This window comes from Cajanus cajan, chromosome 5, assembly GCF_000230855.2.
Source record: "Cajanus cajan strain Asha chromosome 5, NIPB_CcT2T_4, whole genome shotgun sequence".
NCBI lineage: Eukaryota > Viridiplantae > Streptophyta > Magnoliopsida > Fabales > Fabaceae > Cajanus > Cajanus cajan.
In genome coordinates, this window is record NC_138521.1 from 11376180 (window position 1) to 11390291 (window position 14112).

The following is a 14112-nucleotide window of genomic DNA, read 5'->3' on the forward strand; positions in this document are numbered from 1 at the left end:
TACATTCTTATAGGATAACTGCAAAAAAAAAAAAAAAAAAAAAAAAAAAATACATTGAGAATGTATGTAAATTAAATTAAATTTTTAAATAAATTTGTTTGAGAATCTAATTTATCTAAAGACGCATCTTGATCTTAGTATAAAACACTGATATAATAAAACATTAATTTTCACTATAAATTGTCCGCACTTTATTAATTAAATAGAACACAAAATATAAAAGAAATCTGGATGTAGGCATCGTTTAGTAATTTTTTTTAAAGCTAAAAAATAATTATGTCAAAAGTTGTTTTGTGTTACATAAAATAAGACATTTTCCATTGTCTGAAACATTTTTACCAAGCCTCAATTTGAAAAGATAATCTTCACTGTTTAAAATTTTTTGCTTCATACATGAGTTGACCTCAACATAATTTCGATAGTTAAAAAAATATGTATATACAGTTGGTTTTTATTTTTTAGTTTAAATACATTAAAAAAAAAAACTAAACTCATAAAACCCTATTCGTATGGATAGTTGTAACCGAAGATACAAGATAACTTGGCAATGGCAAGAGGTGATCATTTGAAAACTGTTACTAATCTTTTCTTTATAATATAACTTTTTTCTGTAATTAAAAAACTTGAAGGGAATGTAAAGTGCATCATTCAAGGGTGGTGAATCATGCTACTGCCATGGTGGATGGAATCATGCCTATGCAAATAAATAAAAATCCAGTACGAGATGTAAATGCATAATGAATATATATGTGACATAACTACATCCTTAGCATCCAAATAATGTATAGCAAGAAAACCAGAGGTTCTAAAGTACTTTTATACAACTAAATATCTATGCAAACAACCGATTAAAGTTTAGTTGTATGCAGATTGTTCTCTTGAAAGAGAATATATGTAATGTTTGATAAATAAATTTCTATCAACTGAATTCCCAGTAAGGCTTTATACAAAGTATCTCTATTTCCTTTATGCAAACACTAGTTCTGTGAAACTTGAACAACTCTATGGCAACAGAAGTAAAGTGACCACAGCCATTCAGGTACAGAATGGAGAGATTTTTACACCCTTCCCTCAAAGCTTGCAAGCCATCATCACAGAGATTGCAGCATCGATTAACGTGCAGCAGTGTCTTCAAATTCTGACAGTATGACCCCACAGCTCTCCATCCAGGTAGCCTCACCTCATGACATAAGGCCAAGTTCCATTCTTCAAGTAGTGGACATCCCTTGGCAATTGCCACAACAGAAGTATCAGAAACAGTTCTACACAGCCTCATGTCAAGTATTTTGAGGCATGAGGCAAAGCCTATTCCAAATAAAGGATCTTTCAAAAGAGACAAACTCAAACAAGAAACATCTAGATACTCTATTCCTCCACCACTAACAATTCCCAATACCCCTTCTGGCTTTAGCTTACAAGACTCAGCCTCAACACAAGCTAGAGTTTTTGAACACCCTTCAAATCCAACACCACTTACGCCCTCACAGTTGGATATGTTAATTGCCTGAAGCTGCCGACACCAGTGTGTAAGAGCTTTCAACCCTTTGTCAGATATTTGTGAGCAGTTGGAGAAGTTGACATATTTCACAATTTTTATGAGGGAATCTAATATTATTGTTCCGGCCACGGGGTGTACTAGGGTTTTTTCCTAGGTCAAGCCTCACAGCCAGAGCATTCAAAAGTGTAATCTGCCCTCTCAACTCTAGGGTTTTGGGGTTTTATAGTACGTCGTTTATGGGCCTCTTGGGCCCCGAGGATCGAGGGATTTCCCTAACCGTTCTCATCACGATGACGCGGGATTAGCGGGAACAAGCGTAATCGGAATCCGACCAACTGGACCCATACTAGGGGACCAGCAGGATAAGTACTGAGTAGCTCCCTTGTAGGCAAAGGGAAACCGAGTCTAACGGGTCAACTCGGACTATTACCGACTAGGTCTGTACTGGATCCCCGGTCAGGTTAGATGCCGAGAAGGTGGTTTCACTTGCTTTATTTCCGAATGAGAAACTAGGTCGGAAGCCGACCTGGACAGTACACTAATCAGGTCCGTGCCGAAGGCCTATCAAGGTAAATACCGAGTAATCCCTTTCGCAGGCGGGTAGGTCTATTCCGAGCCTTCAATCGGGACAAGGCCGAGAAGGGGATCTTACTCGTCTTGTTGCCGAATGGACATCACACTTGCCTTCCAGCCCTGAGCCTGCGAGGCGAGAGGGCTTAGGGCCTGGCAATCTAGTCGGATAGTAGCCGAGTAATGGGTTATTGATCGTCCCATTACCCCGAAGGATTACTGAGTCGGAATCCGACCAGGACATCACACTTGCCTTCCAGCCTTGAGCCTGCGAGGCGAGAGGGCTTAGGGCCTGGCAATCTAGTCGGATAATAGCCGAATAATGGGTTGTTGATCGTCCCATTACCGCGAAGGATCACTGAGTCGGAACCCTACCTGGTCATTACACTACGAAAGGGGGTGTCTTCTCACCTGACTCGAGGAGGGACAGGCATTTATTACAAAGCGGCGTTGCAGGGGCGCGAATAATGACTCTGCCACGTGGCCAAACGTGCTGCTAAAGCTAATGGTGTGGGTCCCCCCTTTTGTCCCTTGGGTTTAAGGGTTGCCACATTCCACGCGCGTTGCATCCCTTCGGTTCCCCCCCCCCCCACGCGCGACCTTTGGCCTCTTATAAATAGGGGTGGTCTTTGTCATTCGTAACTCCTTTGCCATTCTCTCCATCTGTATTCTCTTTTCTCCGGCGAAGCTCTCTGCTCCGTTTTGCATTACGGTGGTTTGCGGTGGTGTTCTACGTTCCGGTGGCATTTGTTGTGTGAGAAAGAGTCATTTTTGTGTCTTTAGGTACGCCTATCTAAACCCCTTTGGCCTTTCTTGATTATAAAGGACCTTTAGTTCCCCCTTTAAGTTCAAGTTTGTTTATACCATGGAGGCCGTAAGTTATGGAGATATGTATAAGTGGGTTAAAGATGACGTGCTTCGTCGCACTTCTCTGATGAATTCATGGGCTGTGATGGATAGTTTTTGTAGGGAACACATGGTGTGTATCGAGGGTGATAATGCGCTTATTTGCGAGCCTTGTGTGGATAGGGAACCTGTGTGTGTTAGGGGTGGTAATGTTGGGGATTTTACATTTTGCTATGCGACTCTGATTTCGAAACTTAAAGTTAGGTGGCCACTTTCCGATTTCCAAAAGGGGGTCTTGAGCGCTTTGAATGTGGCTCCTACTCAATTACATCCTAATAGCTGGGCATTTATTCGAGCTTTTGAAATTTTGTGTGGGGGTATCGGTATAATCCCGACCGTAAGGAAATTTTTTTATTTTTTCGAAAGCCGTATCAATAAACGCAGTAGTTGGGTGTCCATCCATGGGGTATCAGGTCGGGGAATGTTGACCTTTTTCCAGTCGTCCTATAAGGACTTCAAGAAATCCTATTTCCGAGTGCGTTGTAGTCCAGGCCACGAGGACTTACTCAAAGGGTATCCCTTGTATTGGAACGAGAAAACGAACCCCTGTGGTGGGTTAAGTCCCGAGGAGGTTCCCGAGGAGGATCAAGTGGACGTGAGGAAACTCGAGGAATTAAAAACAGTTTTCAACACCGCTAAACTCTTAGATTTAGAAAATAGGCCCTACGAATTGAAAGTATATATAGGTAATTGGTTCCTAACCGATCACCCTCTGTGCCTTATCAATTTATTCATGATGCTTTATTTGTGGTTCTAATATAATGTTTACTCGAATGTCGCGCAGATAGGATGGCGAGCATGAGTAATCGGGAATTGGCCAAGCTCTGGAAGCAGCAGAAAGCATCTCAGACTGCTGTGATAGGCGAATCGGTGACCGAGAAGGGTGTCGAGACCGACAATCTTGTTGCTGTAGCGAGGGGAGTTGGTGAATCCTCCCACAAGCGTCGGCGCGAGGGTGAGAAAGCCATCTCCATGGTGAACTTGGAAACGGTTTTAGTCAACGAGGTTGAGAAGGGGGATACCGAGGTCCAATCCGTTGAACGGACCGTTAGTGCTTGCCTGGGCGAAAATTGGGATCCAGTGGACCATGGCCCCGATCCAATCGGCGCTGCTTCGTTTTGGGATGAGAAGTTCAATCAATCTACCCACATTCGCGCGACCGACTTGCTCGACGGCGATAAAAGGGACTTGGAGAAGATGAGCTCTTTCTCCATTGCTAAGGGGATTGAGTCATTGACTAATCGCCTCTCTGCTCTTGCGCTCGTCAACGACGACAAGATTCGCGGGTTGGTGCGGGAAACCAAACTTCAAGGGAAAAAGATTTCGTCTCTTGAGGAGAGCTTAGCCAAGAGCAAGGCCGATTTGAAGTGGCTAGCTAATGAGCGAGATAACTTGCTCGAAAGGCGACGTGGCTTTGATGAGGAGAGGAAGATTTGGGCTTCCGAGAAGGCTGCCCTTGAGAAAGAGTTGGTGGAGGCCCGACTTTCTCGTGACAAGAGCGCCGATGCAGCCCAAATCTTCGAGGATCAACTGTCCTTGGTGAAGCTGGAGGTGGAGCAGTTGCAAAGTGATATTCATGCCGCGAAAATGGACTCACTGAAAAAGTTTACTGAAGGTTTCGATGCTGCCACCACCCAAGTGAGGTTTCTTCATGCCGATGTCGACCTTGGGGGGCTTGGGTATTTCAAGGAGATTATCAATGGAGAGCTCGTCGACCCCCCAGAGGATGATTAACGTCTATCTTGTCTTCTTGCTTTTGTTTTTTGCATTACCTTTTGGACATGTTTAGCTTTGTTGTTTGTTCTCAATCTTCCGGCTTTGCAAGAATATATTGACTCGTTGACTCCGCTGTCTTAAAAAGTTAGCGTTTTTGTTTCTAAGCTTGGCTTGCGTGTTGTCGTGCAAATACCGAATATCAAAATAACAAACAATCTAATCATTTGAGTACTAAAAAATTTTTCTAGTTAAAATTGGACATCCCTGAATCTACTCGTCCAAATACCGAGAAAAACAAATAATTTTTCCTAGTAAAAATGGGATATCAATCCATCTACTCGTCCAAATACCGAGTAAAAAGTATTAATAAGTTTTCCAAGTTGAAAGCGAACATCAATGAATCTACTCGTCCAAATACCGAGTGGAAAGCACCAATAAGTTTTCCAAGTTGAAAACGAACATCAATGAATCTACTCGTCCAAATACCGAGTGAAAAGCATTAATAATTTTTCTAAGTTAAAATTGAACATCCCTGAATCTACTCGTCCAAATACCGAGAAAAACAAATAATTTTTCCTAGTTAAAATGGGATATCAATCCATCTACTCATCCAAATACTGAGTGAAAAGCATTAATAAGTTTTCCAAGTTGAAAACGAACATCAATGAATCTACTCGTCCAAATACCGAGTGGAAAGCACCAATAAGTTTTCCAAGTTGAAAACGAACATCAATGAATCTACTCGTCCAAATATCGAGTGAAAAGCATTAATAATTTTTCTAAGTTAAAATTGAACATCAATGAATCTACTCGTCCAAATACCGAGTGGAAAGCACCAATAAGTTTTCCAAGTTGAAAACGAACATCAATGAATCTACTCGTCCAAATACCGAGTGAAAAGCATTAATAATTTTTCTAAGTTAAAATTGAACAATGAATCTACTCGTCCAAATACCGAGTAGAAAGCACCAATAATTTTTCCAAGTTGAAATTGGATATCAATTCATCTACTCGTCCAAATGCCGACCAGGAGATGGTAAAATGTGAAAGCTGACCACGAAGTCAGTCAAAATCCGGTTTACTGCGTGGATGATAAATTTTTCTAAGTTAAAACGCGACTTGAACACAAAGTCGGTCAAAAACCGATTTAAGCAATGAACAAGAAAAAAGGAATTTTTCTAAGTTAATCAGGAATTTTGAAACCTCAAGTCGTCCAAATTCGGACTAGGAAAATGATGAAGAGTGCTTAAAAAGTTGATCTCCCATATAATCGTCTGAGTGTCGACTCGGTAAAATACCGAAAATGTTGCTAAATTCGAAGTGAACATCACATCATCTAGTCGTCCCAGTGCCGTCTAGTCGCCCCAGTGTCGGCCTCCAGTACTGGCTAGGGAAATATATATTTTTTTTTAAATAAGTCATCCAGTCGTGCAAGTACCGACTATGTAAATGCCGAAAATTTTTGCTAAATTTGAGATAATGCGGACCTTGTTTACAGGCCTCTTGGAGCTGAAGTTATGGTAATTTGAACCTACAATTAAGCATTGATTCGTTGTTGTCACTGATTCATTGAACTACTCGTCCCGTGTCAGATTCCGTCTCGGTAGAAATCCGACCTGAGGACTTAATCGGTCCAAAACCTGTTTATAGATACACGGTCGGCTAAAACCCGACTTGAGACTATCAACTGTCCAGTCAGCCAAATTTATCTTTGAGTTATATATACTCGCCCCGTCGGACTGTTGCCGACAATCACGAGTTTCATCATCAATCGAGTTATTTATACTCGCCCAGTCGGACTGTTGCCGACAATCACGAGTTTCATCATCAATCGAGTTATTTATACTCGCCCAGTCGGACTGTTGCCGACAATCACGAGTTTCATCATCAATCGAGTTATTTATACTCGCCCAGTCGGACTGTTGCCGACAATCACGAGTTTCATCATCAATCGAGTTATTTATACTCGCCCAGTCGGACTGTTGCCGACAATCACGAGTTTCATCATCAATCGAGTTATTTATACTCGCCCAGTCGGACTGTTGCCGACAATCACGAGTTTCATCATCAATCGAGTTATTTATACTCGCCCAGTCGGACTGTTGCCGACAATCACGAGTTTCATCAATGTAGAGAGAAAAATGTTATGGTAGAAAAACAATCAGACGACATCTATTAGAATTGAAAGGGGTGGTGCCTCGTTAAAAACCTTCTCAGCAAAAACTCCTCATATTTTTACGGGGAAAAATAATGAGTTAGGAAAAGAGTGCACCTAATACAAAAGGGGAAAAGAGTCTAACTATAATAGAAGCGCAGGTTTGTAGCATTCCACGTTCTCGGTATCATGCCTCCATCCAATGTTCTAAGTCGGTAAGCCCCTTTGCCGATTACATCATCAATCTTGTAAGGGCCAACCCATTTAGGCGATAGTTTGTTCTTCATCTGTGTAAGTTGAGCACGCCTCAAAACTAGGTCTCCTACAATAAAATCTCTTGGGTTTACCTTTGTATTGTATTTGAAGGCTGCTCTTCTCTGGGCTGCTACTTGATTTATTCTCGCTCTCTCTCTTGCTTCCGCGATCAAGTGTAAATCAACTCGTCTTCCTTGGTCGGATTCCTCTTCAGAAAAAGCTATAGCGCGTACTGAAGGCTCTGTAATTTCAATCGGGATCATGGCGTCGGTTCCATATACCAGATTGAAAGGGGTATCTTGAGTCGTCGAATGAACAGTCGTGTGGTACGACCATAGCACTCGGGGAAGCTCCTCCACCCATGAAGCACCCGATTCTTGCACACGCTTCTTCAAGCCCGAGAGAATTACCTTGTTGGCCGACTCGGCCTGGCCGTTAGACTGTGGGTGTTCAACAGAGGTGAATGCCATTCGGATTCCGACCTCTTTACAAAAATCACGAACTCTCGCACTTGCAAATTGTGTCCCGTTATCAGAAACGAGCATTTGTGGGACTCCATACCTACACACCACGTTTTTCCAAAGGAAAGCTCTAACCTTTTCTGCTGAGATAGTTGCAACTGGTTCCGCTTCGATCCATTTGCTGAAGTAGTCGACTGCCACTATCAAGAATTTCAGCTGCCTTACGGCGGTCGGAAATGGACCGAGAATATCAATTCCCCACTTGTGGAAGGGGCAGGGGGACAATATCGAATGTAGTCGTTCTGCTGGAGAATGGAGCAAGACTGCGTGTCTCTGACATCCGTCACACCTTTGGACCCAATTGACGCAGTCGTTCCTCAAGGATGGCCAAAAGTACCCTGCTCGGGCAACTTTGTACACCAAAGCTCGACCTCCGATATGACTTCCACACATTCCACCATGTATTTCATCCATCACTTTCCGCGCCTGCGGTATGGTCAAACACCTCAGGAGAGGGGAACTAAAGCCCCTTCGGTACAGCCTCTCGTTGATGACAACGAACCTGGCCGACTCTCTTTGCACTAGCGATGCCTCCTTTTTGTCTTCCGGTAGCTCCCCCCGTGTCAGATATGCAATGTATGGTTCCATCCACGAATTGAGTTCTTCCTGAGTGAACAGGACATTTCCTTGCGCCTCATTTATACTCGGCTGTGCCAGCGTTTCTTGGATGACTGACCGAGTAGATCCGGGTTTCTTTGTGCTTGCAAGCTTGGAGAGCAAGTCAGCCCGGGAATTTTGTTCTCGTGGTACGTGGTTAAGTGTGAACTCTCGGAAACCTTCCGATAAGAGCTTAACCTTCTCTAGGTACTTAGCCAGTTGAGGGTCCTTTGCTTGAAAAGTGTCGGCTACCTGTCCCGTGATCAATTGGGAGTCACTTCGTGCTGCTAAACTTGTCGCCCCCATTTCCTTCGCCAAGGCCATACCGGCTAATAACGCTTCATACTCGGCCTGATTATTGCTTGCCCGAAACTCAAATCGCAATGATTGTTCTAACAAGATTCCTCCCGGTCCTTCCAAGACAATTCCCGCCCCGCTTCCTCCTAGGTTTGAGGCTCCATCTACCGACAATATCCACTGTGTGTCTTCATCTCGGTCCTCCCCCGCCGGTGAAGTTAGTTCCATCACAAAATCAGCTAGCGTTTGAGCTTTTATCGCTCCTTTCGGTTCATACTTGATAGAATGCTCTGACAGCTCCACAAACCACTTCATCATTCTCCTTGCCAGGTCGAGCTTTTGCAGTACTTGCCTGATAGGGTGATCTGTTCGGACTACCACTTCGTAACTCTGGAAGTAATGCCTCAGCTTCCTTGCCGTGGTCAGTATTGCCAGGGCTAATTTCTCAATCTTTTGGTAACGAACCTCCGCGCCTTGCAGTACCCTACTAACAAAATAAACAGGAAATTGAGAGCTGCCTCTTTCTTGCACTAGGACCGCGCTGATGGCGTTATCGGATGCCGACAAATACATCAGTAAAGGTAGATCAGTTTGCGGCTTGGAGAGTATTGGTGGCGAGGTGAGAGACTACTTGAGTTCTCCGAACGCTTTTTCACATTCATCTGTCCATGCAAAACGATCGTTCTTCCTCAAACACTGGAACAAAGGAAGCGACTTTTCTGCCACCTTGGAAAGGAAACGAGAGAGGGAAGCCATCCTTCCTGTCAACTGCTGGACTTCTTTCACCGTCCTCGGACTTCTCATATTGATAATCGCGACGCACTTCTCGGGATTTGCCTCAATACCACGATGGGTCAGCAGGAAACCGAGGAATTTTCCCGCTTGGACGCCGAAGGAACTTCGCGGGATTCAACTTGAGTTGATAATGCGCCAAAGTGTCGAAGCACTCTTGTAAGTCGGCGGAATGCCGAGAGAAGCTGCCCGACTTTACCACCATATCGTCTACGTATGCCTCGATGTTCCTTCCAAGCTACTTAGCCAGTTCTTTGTCCATAAGCCGCTGGTACGTCGCTCCCGCGTTCTCCAAACCAAATGGCATGACCCTGTAACAACATATAGCCTAATCGGCTATGAAAGCCGTTTTGTCCTCATTAGCAGGATGCATTCTGATTTGGTTGTAACCTGAATAAGCGTCCATGAAGCTTAACAACTCGTACCCCGAGGCGTTGTCGACCAAGCAATCTATGTTGGGAAGTGAATACGAGTCTTTCGGGCAAGCTTTGTTTAGGTCGGTGAAGTCTGTACACATCCTCCAACTTCCATTACTCTTCTGTACCATTACCACATTTGCGAGCCACGTCGGGTATTGGATTTCCCGAATGTGACCAGCTGCCATCAACTTCTTCGTCTCCTCAACTATAGCCTTCCTTTTGTCTTCGCCAAACTTTCGCCTTTTCTGGATCACAGGCTTCGCCTTGGGGTCGACCATGAGATGATGACATAGGAAGTCAGGGTCAATGCCTGGCATGTCCCCGACACTCCATGCGAAAGCTGATATGTTGTTCTTCAGCACCGTCACTAGACCTTCCTCGTCTTCCTTGCTCAGAGATACACCAATCTTGACGGTTTTCCCCTCGGCCAAGGTAACTTCTTTTACGTCCTCAGCTGGGGCTGGTCGGGTATCAAAGTGACTTATTCTCGGATCTAACTCGATAGACTGAACACCCCGATCAACCTGTGTCACATATAGGTGTCGCCTCGCCCTCAGACTGTCTTCGTAACATTTCCTCGCCACGTCTTGATCGACACAGATGACGCCCACCTTTCCACTGGGTAAAGGGTACTTCAGCTTTAAGTGAGGTGTGGAGACGACCGCTCCCAACTTATTTAGTGTCAGTCGGCCCACTAGTATGCTATAGGATGATTGGGCGTTCACCACTAGGTATCGGACAGTGATAGTCTTCAAGTTCTCTCCATGGCCAAAAGTTGTCTCCAAGTCGGCATATCCTCTAGTTGTTACCTGATCACCTGCAAAACCAACTAATGTACCTGCGTACGGCATAAGGCGATCAGTCGGAATTTTCATACCAACAAAAGCTTCCCAAAAAAGTATGTCTGTCGAGCTACCCTGGTCCACCAGTACACGTTTCACATTGTAACCCATGACAACCGCCGAGACGACTATCGGGTCATCCTCGTGTGGGGACACGCCCTCGAAGTCGGCATCCGAGAACGTGATATCAGACCGGGTAGGTCTCGTCCACTCCGCAACCGAGAACACTGACCGAGAGTATCTCTTCCGGGACGCCAAAGTCGGCCCCCCTCCTGCAAATCCCCCTGCTATAGTGTTGAAATCTCCATGGATAGCCTGCTGGTGCGCCTCCACAGATTTTTGCGGGGGGTCTCTCGGTGGAGACCTCCCTTCGCGCCTTCTTCTCCCGGTGTCTTCTCCTTCCTGCCTACGTCGCCTGTCGGACGAGCTCTCATCCTGCTTTCCTGCAATAAACTCTTTCAATCGACCCTCCTTGATAAGGCGCTCGATCTGCCTCCCGAGAACGAAACAATTCTCCGTCTTGTGCCCATGAGTCCGATGGAACTCACACCAATTGGTTTTGTGAGGTCCCAACTGGCGGTCTGTTGCCTCTGGGAACTCGAATAATGACGCACTGTTAACGTCATGTAGAATGTGTCGCCTGGAAAAATTAAGTGGTGTATACTTCTCCTCCTCCTTGCTACGCGGCCACTCACCCCTTGACCGACCAGCACGATCAGCCTGTCGGTAGTTACTCTCCTTCGGGTTGTATTGGTCGCGTCGCTTACTCCAATCCGACCGCGGCCGGAGATATTTGTTGCCCTCCTTATTGCTACCCGATGCTTCTCGGTTCTCCGCTGCCCTTTTAATAATCTGGTTCTCCTCCGTCTTGATATGACTCAATGCGAAAGCCCGGACTTCCGACATCGTCTGACAATTTGCTTTTTCAAGCGCGATATCGAAAGCCCCGGACCTTAAACCCTTCTGGAACGCGATCACCGCCATCCGTTCATCCAAAGACGCTATCCTCAAGGCGACCTCATTAAACCTTTGCATAAAGTCTTTTAGGGACTCCTCGCGTTGTTGCTTGAGGTCGAACAAGTCTGATGTGATCGGCGGCTTCCTCTTGTTAGCGGCGAATTGCGCCATGAAAAGCCGACTGAAGACATCGAAGTCGGTGATCGATCGATCAGGAAGACCGCTAAACCAATCAAGCGCCGCCTTTTTGAGCGTGCCCATGAACAATTTGCAACGGACCTCCATGCTCCCACCACAGATCAACATTTGGGCTCGAAAATCCGTCAAGTGTTGGCCGGGGTCCTGTGTTCCGTCAAAAGGTTCGACTTGTGGGATTCGATGATCCCTAGGGATGATCTCAGCTTCTATGGCTTCCGAGAATGGCCGAAAGTCTCTCGGGACCTCCAGCATGACATCCTCCTCCACAATCCTAGTATTAGCCGCTATTCTGGCTTGCATCTCATCCGCCCTCCTCCTAATCTCCTCATTCTCGCGTTGAATGACTTCTTCTCTCTCCCGGGAGCGCGCATTCTCCTCTCTTAGGCCATTGATCATGGCCATCATCTCTTCCATGGTAGGAGGTTGTGAATTGTTGTTATTGCCGCCTCTCGCCATGATAGGGTGTGGGTTTTTGTATTTCTCGGGGCGTAAGGAAAAGTTTCACCGTAGCCCCACGGTGGGCGCCAAAATGTTCCGGCCACGGGGTGCACTAGGGTTTTTTCCTAGGTCAAGCCTCACAGCCAGAGCATTCAAAAGTGTAATCTGCTCTCTCAACTCTAGGGTTTTTGGGTTTTATAGTACGTCGTTTATGGGCCTCTTGGGCCCCGAGGATCGAGGGATTTCCCTAACCGTTCTCATCACGATGACGCGGGATTAGCGGGAACAAGCGTAATCAGAATCCGACCAACTGGACCCATACTAGGGGACCAGCAGGATAAGTGCTGAGTAGCTCCCTTGTAGGCAAAGGGAAACCGAGTCTAACGGGTCAACTCGGACTATTACCGACTAGGTCTGTACTGGATCCCCGGTCAGGTTAGATGCCGAGAAGGTGGTTTCACTTGCTTTATTTTCGAATGAGAAACTAAGTCGGAAGCCGACCTGGACAGTACACTAATCAGGTCCGTGCCGAAGGCCTATCAAGGTAAATATCGAGTAATCCCTTTTGCAGGCGGGTAGGTCTATTCCGAGCCTTCAATCGGGACAAGGCCGAGAAGGGGATCTTACTTGTCTTGTTGCCGAATGGACATCACAATTATAAATTTTATGTTTTGAATCAGTTAAATTTGATTTAAAATGATATTAAAAAAATTAAAAATGATTATTATTTTAAAAATATCATATCCAAATACAAAATATAAATTATCAATGGCATCATCTATATTATGTTGCTATTGCATTGTCTATTATGTTGCCTTTCCGAAGAGTGTGTGTGGGGGTAACGAATCGGTGGAACTGATTGGAGTTTATGGGAAAATAACGTGTTGGGTCCATTATGCAACTTTCTAAAATTTTACTATCAGTGATCTAATCTAACAAGTCAATGTGATCTTTCTCACGATCGAAAAGCAAAAGCATATGTGATATTTAATAAATGTGATCATTAACTAAAGATGAAAACTAAAGTCAACTTCATCCTTTTATTACACATCATCTTTTTAATTAAATAATAGACTAAGCAAACTCACTTAAAAAATGGATGGAAGGATCCAATTTCAACATTCAATAAAATTTAGGGAGTATAATTGCTGAATCAGAAATACAGGAACTAAAATTGCACAAATATAAAACTAAGGGGACTAAAATACATTTAAATCTATTTTAAATAAACAAATATTATGTTAAAATGCATGATACAAGAAGAGAACTAAAATACATTTTAAGTCTATTTTAAATAAGCAAACATTATGTAGGAATACATGATGCAAGAAGAGAAAAAAGATAAAAATAAAATAAGTTAAAATTTAATATATTGAGAATATGAATGTTATACAAAAGGATTACATCATACTTTACTTTAATATAGGTAACAAAACTAATAACTCTGTTACTTAATTCCTATACAATTTCATCTCAAATACATTATGTTACTAGTGTAAAAACTTTTGAACTACATAATAAGTAAAATTAACTTATTTTTTTTAATCCATACCTTCTTTAATTTTAGTTATTTCTTTTGTATATTGACTCAAAACAAAACTAGTATAAACATATTTAAGATGCATAATGTGTAGTATTTTTAATTTAATTTAATAATTTATTATAGATTAGGTTGGTTCGAGTTTATTAAATATCAAATCCCTTAATTTGCTATGCAATCTAATTATAATTGGTTAATGAAAAATTACTCGACCCAATGACCTATACCAACCCACAAAAATGTAATTAGGTTGGTTTGGGTAGGACAAATTTGCATGTGAATTATTATCCGCTTACACCCCTAACTTTTAGAAAAACTTTCTTATAAAGAAAGATTTTTTACAAATGTTATCACTTACATATATTTGATTATCTAAATTTCTTATCTTTTTGATTTTTTTTTATTTTTTTT

General features: G+C 43.6%; 2 protein-coding genes across 2 annotated transcripts; both read right to left on the reverse strand.

The window, feature by feature from the left end:
- Positions 1 to 735: 735 nt before the first annotated feature.
- LOC109808137 (F-box/LRR-repeat protein 12-like) lies at positions 736 to 2815 on the reverse strand. The gene is made up of 2 exons (XM_083074240.1): positions 2669 to 2815; positions 736 to 1648 (listed from the first exon to the last, which is right to left on the reverse strand). Exons 1-2 carry the CDS (start codon positions 2813 to 2815, stop codon positions 920 to 922), a joined length of 876 nt encoding a protein of 291 aa, XP_082930366.1. The 3' UTR covers positions 736 to 919.
- A 6820-nt stretch (positions 2816 to 9635) lies between these two features.
- LOC109800481 (uncharacterized) lies at positions 9636 to 12179 on the reverse strand. The gene has a single exon (XM_083074242.1). It carries the CDS (start codon positions 12177 to 12179, stop codon positions 9636 to 9638), a length of 2544 nt encoding a protein of 847 aa, XP_082930368.1.
- Between the last annotated feature and the right edge of the window lie 1933 nt (positions 12180 to 14112).

What these genes read in the sequence shown, in the direction of transcription:
- LOC109808137 (XM_083074240.1), bottom strand. Translation starts at nt 2,815, where the DNA reads ATGCCACCGGAACGTAGAACACCACCGCAAACCACCGTAATGCAAAAC. An exon ending in CTATTTATAAGAGGCCAAAG is followed by an intron (nt 1,649 to 2,668) that starts GTCGCGCGTGGG and finishes GGCTTGACCTAG; the next exon opens with GAAAAAACCCTAGTACACCC.
- LOC109800481 (XM_083074242.1), bottom strand. Translation starts at nt 12,179, where the DNA reads ATGGCGAGAGGCGGCAATAACAACAATTCACAACCTCCTACCATGGAA.